General features: G+C 38.2%; 2 protein-coding genes across 14 annotated transcripts in view; both read left to right on the top strand.

Annotated features, from left to right (window-relative positions):
- mef2aa (myocyte enhancer factor 2aa) overlaps positions 1-7,674 on the top strand; it is a 63,162-nt gene extending 55,488 nt beyond the window's left edge. For 7 of the 11 annotated variants that reach the window (XM_041996811.1, XM_041996812.1, XM_041996816.1 and 4 more), the window contains 5 exons: positions 466-650; positions 2,081-2,104; positions 3,568-3,697; positions 3,846-3,969; positions 4,155-7,674. In XM_041996811.1, coding sequence (XP_041852745.1) covers positions 466-650; positions 2,081-2,104; positions 3,568-3,697; positions 3,846-3,969; positions 4,155-4,491 — 800 coding nt within the window. In that variant the 3' untranslated portion in view covers positions 4,492-7,674. The remainder of the gene's footprint in view (positions 1-465; positions 651-2,080; positions 2,105-3,567; positions 3,698-3,845; positions 3,970-4,154) is intronic. The other 4 variants (XM_041996819.1, XM_041996814.1, XM_041996820.1 and 1 more) reach the window with 1 other exon arrangement.
- A 5,023-nt stretch (positions 7,675-12,697) lies between these two features.
- The window catches only part of mctp2a (multiple C2 domains, transmembrane 2a), a 29,952-nt gene continuing 29,548 nt past the window's right edge, over positions 12,698-13,101 (top strand). For all 3 annotated transcript variants that reach the window (XM_041997769.1, XM_041997770.1, XM_041997768.1), the window contains exon 1: positions 12,698-12,842. The gene's annotated coding sequence lies outside the window, so the exon portion shown is untranslated. The remainder of the gene's footprint in view (positions 12,843-13,101) is intronic.

Raw genomic sequence — 13,101 nt, 5'->3', positions numbered from 1 at the left:
AACTATCTTTATTTATACATTTTGAAAAAGGAAATGACTAATGACCATAGATATCAAGGTGTGAATGCTGAGAGGAGTCTTGCACTTTGCCAGTGTTTGTTCAGAAAGTGTTAAAAATGGTGTTTTAATGTAATGGTTTCTCTGTGGTTTCTTTTGAGCAGTCACAGTACATTTGTCTGTGAACTGCTCCTCTTCCCAAGATATAAAGAACTGCCTTTGATGTAATCATTCACAATAAAAAATAAAAGGCTCATCAATTTTGAAATGGACGTTTTATTTTTGCAAATGTGCAGGATAATTATCTGACTCGATTAAAACTTCCCAGAGGGCAGAAAACACTTAATGCTGCGTGCTGCAGCAAGCTGGAAGACAACACGGTGTGAGGAGTTTGCTTGATGACTAGAAGTGTTGTTGGTCACAGTCCATGGTTTGATGATGTGTTTCTGTTGCTGTGTACCTCTGCAGGGAATGGTTTTGTTAACCCCAGGGGCTCACCGGGCCTCCTCAGCACTCCCAGCGGCAATGGCCTGGGTAAAGTCATGCCCACCAAGTCTCCGCCACCTCCTGGAGGGAACATGGGGATGGGAAGCCGCAAGCCAGACCTTAGGGTTGTTATCCCTCCATCAAGCAAAGGGATGATGCCCCCACTGGTGAGTGTATTGCACACCACTGCACACAAGTATCACCAGCCTGAGGACCTTTGAACATCTCTGCTGTGGGGCATAGCAGAGCTTTGTTCTGACTCTTTAAAAAGACTTTCATAGCAGAATTTTTTGCAGGATTTTGCCAGCATATGTCTTTGATGTTATCACATCAACGTAGCATAGTGTGCAAGAGAAGTAGTGAACTCACTAAAAACAATGTTTAGCTGCAAAAACATCTGTATCTGAGCAACACTCCTCTTCAGTTGTGTTCTGTAGGCCAAGCCAAGAATCTGGCAAAACTTTCCATCTGATTCACATTTAAGGAGAGGCTTCTTTAGTTGTAATTATCAAGTTGCACAGTTCCCTCACCACATCTCACACCTGAAGCTACAGTAGACTCACTATCCATAAACTTTTCTTTTTTTTTAAAAAACCTGTAGGTGAGAGACTTTAGACAACAGCTAGCGAACATACGGTTTCCAGTTTTGTGTGCTGCTTGTGGCATCAGAAACAGCTTTCAGCTTAAAAAAAAAACTGTGTTTTGTAAATAAACCTCAGCTTACTGTTGGTGCTAGCCTTGGAACAGCGTTCAAACAATTTTGTGTTACCATGTCTTCATTTGGAATGCATATAGATCAGGACAGGTTGTGTTACAGGAAGTCTGGAAGAGGTTAGTCCATGGCTGGAGGTTGGTTCAGGCCTGCCTGGGCCAACGAGGCATTTTTGAGCAGTAGAGGCTTTGGAGGGTGCTGGCTGTGGCAGGTCCGCAGACGGCCTGTCATTAGGCCATAATGGTATTAAATTAATCACATCTCAGTGTGACAGAGTGTAGATGAAGACTTAATCAGGGGCCCAGGGTGTGAGCCAGATAATATCTTGTCGCCCTTGTCGTGTCTTCCCTCTGCTATTGATTGAGTGTGGGTATTAAGAGCCCTGGCCTGGTCGCAGTATGTCCCACAGCACAGAAAGATGGAAAATGTGCTTCTCATTCCTCTTTTCTGCCCAGGGAGGATTGCACACTGCTATGCAACCTTTGTTAAAGAAGGGTCTTTGTTCGCAGTTTTTTGGATGATTATAAATTTATCTAAGCTGTACATTCGCAATATTCGTCTATATCCCGTGCAATATCTACCTTATCTTGGAATTAATGAAGGAGAAGAAGAAGAAAAAACCTCGACAGAACCTAATTAAGCTGAAATCTAAGAAAAAACATTTTGAGCTTTATATTTAAATTATGGATTGCGGCCATGTACTTGAATGGTAAATAAAATGAATTTACCAGTGATTTTACAATGGCTGGAGGACTGGTCGTCAGTTTAATATTAAATACTGTCCCTTCTTTGGTAAAATCATAATAGGAAGCACTTTTTCCCCATCAACCGATTTACCACCCGCTTCCTCTTTGTAACTTTCTTCTTTTCTTCTGTTGAGGGCAGTCGGAGGAGGAGGAAATGGATTTGGTGAGTTTTGACAAATGATTCCGGTAATGACAGATGCTATACTGAAAGGACTCTTCAAACTTCAAGACAAGACAGTCAGCATAAAAAAAACAAAAAAACTAAATAAAACGATTTGTCACTGCATGTTTTGGGTTTGGCCTGTAAAAATTGCCTTGGCCCTTTAAATTGGCTCCTCTCTTCCCAACAGTCATGTACCACCAGGACTGTCAGTGTGTGTGAGTGGGTCTATGACAGAGCAAAACAGTAATATCAGTAATAAAAATAATCAGTTATACCTCATTCACAGTTTGATGTTCACTAATTTAAGAGCAAAGGGTAAATTATAAATGTTTCTATATTTTTCTGGAGGGGGAGAAGATGACATCATCTTAAATGAAATCATTCTGTCAGATAGTCAGGTTTGGTGAAGTCATCTGGCTGGATAGTGCTGGAACAATTCTAGGAAGCCATCAACATCATGATGCAATACAGCTTCGAATGTAACTGCTGGCAGCTGCACATATGGTTATTACATTACACGTAGAGGATTTGTTGTAGTATTGTTCCAAACTACAGCATGTCTGCTTTTGATTATTAGACTGTGGATGCATTTGTAGCTCAAAGCAAAGTTTTCTGCATGACCACACCAAGCTGTGTAGGTGTGTTTGTGTGGACTGCATGCCACTCACTGCACTGGAAACCACTGGAGCTCTGCTGTGCGTCACTCTGGGAACTGAAATGTGTCATTTACGTTATCCTTCCACACACTTGATTGGGCGTTTTGAGTGTTAAAGTCATCCCAAGTATCACATTGAATGTACTCACTCTGAATGTTTATGTGATGGCTCATCTTCAACGTAGTTAGGGTTAGGGTTCCAGGTATCGTCAACTACTCTGAACTATTAGTACAATAATATTTTTTCTCCATGTCTAACAAGGTTAGAAAGCATGTAGCATAATCCAGCGTGATTCTGTGACTGTGATTGTCCAGCTACATCAATGAAGAATAGTTGGGGTTAAATAAATAAATAAATAAATACTATTAATATATTGAATTACATAATTGTAATTCAGCTATTATTATTATTTTTTTTTTTTACCATTATTTCAGCATTTTTTTTCTTTTTAGCAGCCATTTATTTAGATCAAGGTAATCAACAATATATTAAATAATTCTTTAAAGAATTTACAATTGAATTATTTTGAGTTTTATGACATTTTAACATTTAATTTTAGTTAAAAATGAACTAGAAAAATCTGAAGATTTTCTATTATGAAGCTACACTGCCACCTTGTGGTGTCTTTTGCTGTAAATATTCAATACATCATACATAATAAAGAAAAGATATTTTGTTGACTTTAGCTTTTCTGCTATCATTGTCATTTATAAGAAAAAAATTCCCAATTTTTCTTTAAGAATCTGGAGTGTCACATTTTGGATTTATGTATTTTCTATCTTGTTTTTTTGTGTGTGTGTTTTTCAGAGCACCCAGAGGATAAGCAGTTCCCAGTCCACCCAACCGCTTGCCACTCCTGTAGTGTCTGTTACCACCCCCAGCTTACCCCCACAGGGCCTGATCTACTCAGGCATGCCCACCTCCTACAATCCTGCTGGTGAGTCTGGACCTGTTCCCCTCTCCCCAGACTGAAAACAGCCTCCTAAGCCGGGGCTGTTTGTAGGACGCACTGTTGGTTCCTGCTCTTTTCTCGCTACCACACAGTGCTGAAAGTGAAATGTGTGTGGTTGGTTTTGTTTTTACAGAGTACTCCCTGAGCAGTGCAGAGATCTCTTCCCTGCAGGGCTTCAGCTCTCCTGGGCTTTCACTGGGCTCCATGTCGGCATGGCAACAGCATCAACTGGGCCAGGCAGCTCTTAATTCTTTGGTGTGAGTAACACACTTACAAACAAAGGCACACTCTCCAGATGCCCGAACATAAAAGCAACACCCACAGTGCTCTGTGATATCATGCTGAATCACACATCTACATATTCCTGGCTTGTTGCTTTTCACTGTGGTTGTTTCATTTTTTTTTAACTCAATAAAAAATGTTTTGCCTTTCCCTGCTGCAGTGGTGGAGGTCACTTACCTCAGGGCTCTAACCTATCCATCAGCACCAACCAGAGCATAAACATCAAGTCCGAGCCCATTTCTCCACCACGGGAGCGAGTCACCCCATCTGGCTTCCCCCCGCAACAACCTCAGCAAGGGTCCAGCCGACAGGAAGTTCTGGGACGTTCACCTGCTGACAGCCTCAGCTCGTCTTGTAGCTCATATGATGGGAGCGACCGTGAAGACCACCGGCCAGACTTCCACTCCCCGCTGGGACTTGGAAGACCCCCTGCTGGCTCTGAAGACAGGGAGAACCCATCGGTCAAGCGCTTGCGCATGGACACGTGGGTGACATAAAGAGCCCTGGTCAAGCCTCCAGTCACCAGCCAGTCAGAGAGAGAGGGAGGGGTTAGGCATGGAGAAAATAGGGGGATTCAGAGCCCTTAAAGCTATTATTATGATAATATTATTCAACTCCACTTCAATTTGTAAGACTGAAATGTAATATTATAAGACATGTCAGGACATATCTAAAGAAAATTCTCAAACTGTTTCAGGAAGATGACAAAAATATCAGGTGGCTGGACTGAGTTATGTGCACAACCAGGTGGTATCAGGTACTTGGTGCATTTCAGATGGCATCTGCAAAGGAAAGATGTTCCAAGAAAAACTGTTAAACAATAGGCGATAGATTATTGTAGTCACTGGTCTAGTCAGACACTTACGTGTAGTTGCTGTTTAGCTGTTGTGCTCGCAAGTTTGCAACAATCAGAGAAAGTTGTGTTGCTTTCAGACTGAGGAAACTCTCAATACATATGATGCTCAATGCATAAACTATCTTTAAAACAATGCTGTAACCACACACCAACTTTATATCAAATGGCCTCTTGTGATTTGATCAGGAGACACAGAGCACTTGCAGAATTTTGATAATACAGTAAACAATCACAACAGTTTGGACTATTGTAGTGAACACAGGAATAGAAAATGTGGGAGGTAAAAGCAAAATAACATCAAATTTTATTGCAATAATGTCATATTATTCATTTTATAATTTAAAAGAGTAGGTTATATAAATACGCAATTAAGTTAAAGCAACCCTGCCCAGTTGAGCTGGTGAGAAAGTCAACATGTTCACTTTTGTGTAACAGTTCATCAGTAATATAAGCCAAAGCTGTTTTTGTGTTGTTTTGTACAGTTGCTATTATTTCCTAACAGTTCACTCAAATGCGCCCTTTCTTTCATCCTAGTTTTATTTTTTATTGTTCTTTATTCAAGTGTAAAATCGTTTAAACCAGATCTTGAATCGATATCTAAAGCCATGAACATTTGCTGTTCTGTTTGTACAATTGAAAATTTGAGCCAAACATTGTCTTTTGTTGTGTAAATAGCAACTTTAATATATATTAACCAGGAGGGTGAGTACATGCTCAATGCACTGTATGATCGCCATTTTCAAGAAAAGTATATTTTTGTGGTTTACAGCCAAGTTTACAAGAGTGGACCCTTAGAATACAGATCATTCTCTGGTCAGTACTATTTTCTTTAAACTGACTCATCACCATAACCTCCCATGTGTTTCAGTCGCAGATGGTGGATTTGTTTAGTCTTTATTAGCAGTGATTGTTTGCTGAAGACACTGTAACAACAATGCAAAGAAGTTGACGTTCCACTACTTCAGTGTTTTCTGAAGGATGATCACAAGGCTTGGGGAAATAATGTTTCTTCCCACCTATTGTGTTTGCTGCACACCAGCAGGTGCTGAATACACTGCCACCATTCATACCCAAGGTCCTGGCCCCACATTGGAAAATAATCTATTGTTATAGCAGCTGAAAGACATGGCATCTCTAAAAGCTACTTCCTCAGACATTCTGCAGACTCATGGAATTTTAACAGAAGACAAACCTTGTAAAGTGGCTGCTGACCTTAAGATAAAACCAATAATTTGCCCAGTGTGTGGTTGTAAATATCACAGTTTAAAATAATGTTTCCATCACTGGCTACAGAAATTGTATCACATATCCATGTCTCTTTAGTGAGAGTGCTGTAGCCCAGCAGTCTGAAACTTAGAAGCCAAGAAAAGTGAAAATCGTCCAAAGGCATTGAAGCCAAGTACACCCAAGCTGTTACAGCGTGAGCCTGATGCCTGTGGTTGTTACACTGTAGAGGACAGAAAAGAAAGGGGCTTGTTTGATTTCTCCATCATGACAGACATAAATCATTCAGCAGTTAAATCATAACCCAACACGCTGACTGATTTCAGTGTCACTGCTGAGATGCACACATTTGCAAGAGAATTTTGCTGTATGAGAAAGACATTGCTCTGCATTCGCCACGGCATCTCTTGTATGCGTTTATGACTTATGCCACCCCCATCATTATTTCCATAGCAATTCTCTATGCACTTCTAACCCCAGCTCATATAAAATATGAAGGATATGATGTCATTACAAGTCATATTTAGTCTGCAGTCCATCAGGAGAAAAATGTCAGACTGTTAGCCTCTTACTCAGAAGTGCCACAGGTGGAAGTTGCTGGACTACAACTTTTATATATTGCAGTCCAGTAATTTGTTTGGGCCACCTCTTCGTATATATTAATAAACATACATACATAATGTATAATAATTCATATTGTTATCCAGTTTAACACAGCAGGGGAAAATAGCAATAATAAATGACTACAACACAAATTGTCAGCCTGTCTTGGAAGCATCACCTCGTAGTTGAGCACATATTTTAGCACTTGATAACATATCAGGGAATTTTGTAGTTGCTCTGTCAATATGCACAGTTAGCAAATGCCTTATCCCAAAGAGAAATTGCACCACTTTTATTTTCTCTCAGTTAAAAAGAAAAAAAGAGACAATGCAGATATGACTCAGACTCAACCAGACCTGCCTCCTCTCAGAATGGACTCACACAAGACAATGCCTGGTGAATGCACTGCGATAAGCTTTGCTCCTTTGGTCCCTGTCCAAATTGTGCACAACTGATGAATGTGAAAGGAAAAAGTAATTGATGAACCTCTGTAGAGGACTTTCTTCACTTTGCTGTGCAAGAGTACACTGCTTTGCTTCATGGCTTTTATAAACAGAACTATGTGTTTGGTAAGTGTTTGTAGTTGATAGTTCACTTAATTAAAAGAAGCTGTTTTCGGTTTGAATGTTCAGACCGTTTGGCGGCACAAGCTGGACTTTGTTGCCAATAACAAATTTTTTTTTGTTTCAAAATCTAAATAGATTTTAAGTTAATCTGCATTTTATTTCCCTTGAATGTGTTATTTTATTTTCGACATACAATAAATATTCAAGTGAACTTTTTATTAAACGATTAAGATACTATGCTAGATGTTGTACAAAATTTGTATTCTACACAAAAGTAAAATATTGGCTTTGAAATGTGTAATTTAGTTTATCTCTCTTATTCTGTATAAAATGAAGTAAACAACTCTTTCATAGAATTTGTTCTCCTGTGAAGTCCCAAACAGTAGAAACTGTCAACTTTATTAAACACCTCAGTGTATGCTCAATCTGAACTCACTGTTTACTTGTCTTTGGATTAAATGCATATTTTATTTTTTTTTTTTTTACACCTCATATATCATACAGTGGAGCCCTTCATTATCACAGTGATAAAAGGTGAAAAAAATGGCCTTTCTATGTTGTGTTTGATCAAATTAGGGTTTTAAATGTTTAGTAATTTGCTACCAAATCTTAACTCTCCTGTTGTGTTAGGATCTAATTAAATATAGGACCTATTGTTGTTTATTTCCAGTCTTCATGATATAAATGTGCAATCCTGGGACCAGATGAATAACCTTAGCAAGTTAAAAGCTAACTAACTAACTAAAGTTTTTTAGTTAAATAGTCACACTGAAGATGTTCAAATGAATCTCAGAACACATTTTCTGATTTTAGTATTACTATCAATATGTTTCCATTTACACAGTGGATAAAGATGTTTTTTAAAAACTGATTTAAAATAACTCATCAAATGTTTTGATGGAATAATCAGAGGGAAACGAGTGTATTGAATAAAGTTATACAATACCTGCTTAGAAAGTTAACCTGAACAGAAGCAAAACCTATAAAAGCAAAGTATACGTAGACTTTATTCAAGCTGATTGCACTAATTGCAGCAGCACTTGTTAAAACCTAAAGATTCTTACTTATAAGATCATCTAGCAAAAGCAGATAAAACCACCAAGTGTGACACAGATGACATCTAGAGGCAAACTACAGCAAGTTTCCTTTTTTACCTCGTTTTTGCAGTGCAGCTGAACATCACTGCCAGCAGGTGGCACTGTTGTACAGCAAAGCAGTAGGTTGCTGAGCTGTTGGGTTCTGTTCCTCATGTGAAAACTGTCCCAAAGAGGTCCAGTCCCATAAAAAATGTTCATCTAATGGGGATTGTCCTGTGATAAGGTGGAAAGTTAGAGTTCAATCAGCACTATTATGTTAGGATTTACCTATTTGATATTCATGTAAAGAACACAGCAGGGTTTGATTGTGTTGATAAGTTATTTCGAAACACAACCAGAACTTTGACTGAAATACTTCCTTTGTTATAAGATAAAACAAAGAAGCTGCAGAAATTCTTAGTGATTTTCAAATAAAGTCCAAAATAACTGATAATAAAAAGAAAATCATTTTTACTTTAACCATTAACACAACATAGACAAACATTCTTTACTTTTTCTTTCTTCTTGGAGGTGTGGGCATTGTCACAACTACTCTAATACACAAGTGGTCCTGGATTGCATTGAACTACATTGCCTAACACCAAACACTCTTCAGAGGGAAGTGTTTTCCACCTACACCCCTCTTCACCTTTAAAGGGTTTATTGGTATGGCCCCTTGTGGAGGAATAACCTTTGTGTCAGTGCTTAGCAGGCGATAAAGAGATCCTGAAGCAGTCTGGAATAGCATCTCTTCTCAAACCAACAATGGCCATCGTGGTAGGTAAGGGCTTCTGAGTGGAGGAAAAGGTGCCCTGTGAGGTCTCTGTATGAACCCCTCTTGTTTCAGAGGTCAAGGGGACACAGGCAAGTTTTTAAGTTTTCACTAACAACTCAAATAAATAAAACACAGTTATTTGTCTTTTGGTTAATCACCATCTAGGGCCCTACTGACAAAGCCTGGCCAAGCATTTGCTAGCAAGGGTAGCAAGGGTCAGTAACACCAAAATTATATATTGTAGTTTTTTAATGAAATAGTAAATAGTTAAATGTGTAGGGGTGCAAACATTGTCTACTATCACAAGTAAAAAGTCCCAAGAGATAGCACAGAAGCCATTCGATAAGTACCCAAATTTCACTGATGCTAGAGTTAAATATAAATGCTTCTACTGATTCAGTTGGATCAACATGTTACTGTTTACTTCCTGCTGAACAGCTTAATATATTACATTTATGAGCGTATGTTTACACTGTGCAATCTCAACAAGAGGCAACTGTGAGAAAAAAAAAAAAAAAAGTACAGACACTGAACAGTCATAACACAAATAGCAAGCGTAACAGCGACTGCTGCATTCCATCTTGGGGTGGCCCTGATGTCATGTGTGGCAGTTAACTGCATACTGATACCTTACTGAGACTCCTAGACAAAGTGAGTCATGATTGCTGTAATCCGTCTTACTTGTATTTCTCCAGCTGTGACAAGTTAAAATGTTTGTCATGGAAAAGATTAGGGTTGCAGCATGAAATGTGTATTTTTTTTTAAAGCAATGCACTAAAAGAAAAATTACAAAAACAAAACAAAAAAACAAAAACAAAACAAAAGAAATTATAGGGCTTTATTAATTATTTTAGTTCTTAATAGTACAAAGACTTGTATGCTGACATATCTGTCTTAATCTTTGTTTCTTTATATAATCTAAAACATCAGATTTTTTAAAGCATGGAATGGAAAAAGAATGCTAACCTTGAAGATAAGCAATTAGAGTCAGGTGTTTTCAGTGATTATCATGTCCTGTTGTATTAATGTCTTGCATGAGGATCTATCAATGCCTGTGCTTTGCAGCTATGTCTGTGAAGCTGTATTTCAGCCTGAACAAGGAGTTAAACAGGAGGGGTGATGTTTAACAGATTGGAAAAGGCCCAATAATAATCAGTTTTACAAAGTGTTCCTGAGAAATATAAAATCCCCCCCAAAGAAATGTAATTATTTCAGAAATCTGCTGCTAAATGTTGATGGAACAGGAGCTTGTGTTTTTTTTTGCGACTATGTTTGTTGCACCTTTCTAAACCCAACACAAACAGCCCAACCTTGAAGTTAATGGTTCATTGACATAAATACTTAACAACATGAATAGGGTTACAAGTTTGGCTGCTAACGCATGTGCAGTTTTATCTTTAAATCTCCATGCATGAAAATTTCTGGCCTCTTTTTGGGCATGACCATGTGAAAAACTGCAGAATACCTGAGTACCTGATCGAAACAATGTACAATCATCCATATCATTATTAGGAACTAAACCCGGACCCTCAATGTTAAAAACGTTCACAGTGACAAAAAATTGGCCTCAAGAAACTTCAAAATATGTTACCATGGAGACCTGCCCTGCTTATAATTGAGGCAGCTTCATGAAAGTCTTAAACAAATTGTTTGTGGTACAGATGATTGAAGGGTACTTATTTCAGCAAATCAGACAAAATTAACATTCTTCAATCTATTGAAAATCTGTTTAAATATGAAGCTGAAAACTTTTTTCTATTGGAAAGTATAAATGTTCTGACATACATTTTACTATTTGTGAGCTTTACTATGGCATTGTCTTTATTTGCTTCAATAAAGGCCAGAGATAAACTTGTAAACAAATAGTATTAAAAAATGATAAAAAAAAACCTGACGCTGATAAGAGATTTCTATATGTTGCAACTTAAGGGTGACAAGCTTTTCTTGCAAGTAATTTTTCTAAAAAAATTAGATGTTACTTTTACAAATGATTTCATAGAAAAACAAGGAGTCCCAGTTTTCCAGGTGTACTTAAACACAGCATGTCTAAGCAGAGACTCATACAGGACACTCCCAAGATCATTTCTTTTGTGTACACTTAATCAGTGATTAAATGTAAAAATATTGGACATAGTTTAGGAGATTTCAGTTTTTAAGAAGCTTTATTTTTTAAGTGAAAATTAAGGTTCAAAAATTAATATTGGAATTTAATAAATATGCAATGTCTGTAGTTAATTTCTGAAAAAAAAACTTCTTAAATGTCCTATTGATTTTAAGTCACTCTCATGTTCAAAAATAAGACTAAGAAAACACATTGATCAGCAGTGATCAGATACCTACCAGTTATTTTGCACAAACCTGGGCAACAAGTAGGGAAAAATAAGAAAAAAAAATATTTCAGCTGTGGTTAAACAGTAGCATTACACTTTTTTTGTAGTAAGCTGTATCATAAAACAAAAAACTAAGGTGAATTTTGATTTCTGAAGTTTATTCCCTCTGTGCCTCGAATACAGAAAAAAACTACATTTTCCACACTGGACGGGAAAGCTAATACTGCAAAGCAAACAGATGTTTAGGTCAGCTGTGTACTCCACAACCTCACTCTTTCATGTCTGCGCCCAATTTGGGAGCTTTGCATGTCCCTAAGTGTGTGTTCTTGGCTTTCTGACCATGACACCAGCTGTGCTGTGGGCTGGATGAGGTCCAGTGTGCATGTGTAGAGTAACCAAGCAAGATTTTGAATTGTTTGACTTGTGTGAGATGTAGGCCAGGAGGCCACCTGCCACACGGGCTTGCCCCTCGGATACCCAAACCTGCCTTTTAACTAGAAGCCAAGTTGTGGTTCTTTCATGTGGGCCTGATCTCCTTAAGACATCAGCAAATATTGAACAAGACTCAGCCCAGACTCCAGCACATCTGCTGTCATGTCGTCTCCACTGTTAGGCCCAGAAAATGGGAGAGCGAAGAAACAACAGTGGGTGTGTAGCATTAGCTTCTAAGTGTGGACAGAGAGCTGTAGTTTATACTTTGCAAACACAAATAGTCAGTTTTGACGAGCTTAGGCTAACCATGTCCCTCTGTAAATAAATAAGGGGCTGTGTGAAACTGTGTGCCAGATCTGTTCTGACATTTCGTATGCCTCAGTCATGTTGTAGAATCCATCAGAAGTATTTTGGGACTGTTTTGGACAGTTGTGTTGTAGACTTAGGCTAGATTATGGCATTAAGTATTTTTTCAAACACTTGGACCTGTATGAGAACTCCAAAGTGTGCTGTATACAAGTCTAAAAACAGACATATTGCCTCACAAATGCAAATAAACCATCAAATATACAAATCAACAATAAACAGACTTACAAAACAGGCTGGTGCAGTGTAAGCAAATGTTTTATAGTTTCACTGTTACAGTGTCTGTTTAATCTCTCTCTACATTGTTTCCATTTACTCAATATTTGTAGGCAGATATTTTCTGATCTCACATGGCTGGAGTCATCTGCAGCTCCCTCCATAGAAAATTCAGGAAGGACCCAGCAGTTAACAGAGGCATTCTTTCTCACAGCCACTGAAACTCAGCTTGTGTGACTGGTAGGACTAGTTTCACCCATCGTGGCTCCTCTACGAGTCACTTCTTGTACTTCCTCAAACACATCTTTTTCACCATAGTTAGGATGGTTGAGCTACCTTCTGGAAAGTTCTCTCGTGGACTAGTTGGAAACTAAAAAATTGTTCAGCAGACATCGACCAACCAGGTAGTATTTCTTTTTCTCAGCTGAACTGGAAGAATCCAGAATGTGAAGTAATTTATTATGTTTTTGTTCGTGTTTGTTTATAGATGGGAAAATAATTTGGGGCTAAAGTTAGTATTAGTTTCTGTGTTTTAGCATGAACACATGTACACGTTTTGTTAAGTTGTTTATAGGGAATAAATATTTGTGTTTTTTTTAAAAATCAGGCAAAAAGTAGCTTCTCTGTGCCAAATAAGATAAGAAGACAAACAACTACAATGTC

This window comes from Melanotaenia boesemani, chromosome 10, assembly GCF_017639745.1.
Source record: "Melanotaenia boesemani isolate fMelBoe1 chromosome 10, fMelBoe1.pri, whole genome shotgun sequence".
Lineage (NCBI taxonomy): Eukaryota > Metazoa > Chordata > Actinopteri > Atheriniformes > Melanotaeniidae > Melanotaenia > Melanotaenia boesemani.
This window is presented reverse-complemented; position numbering and strand designations above follow the sequence as displayed.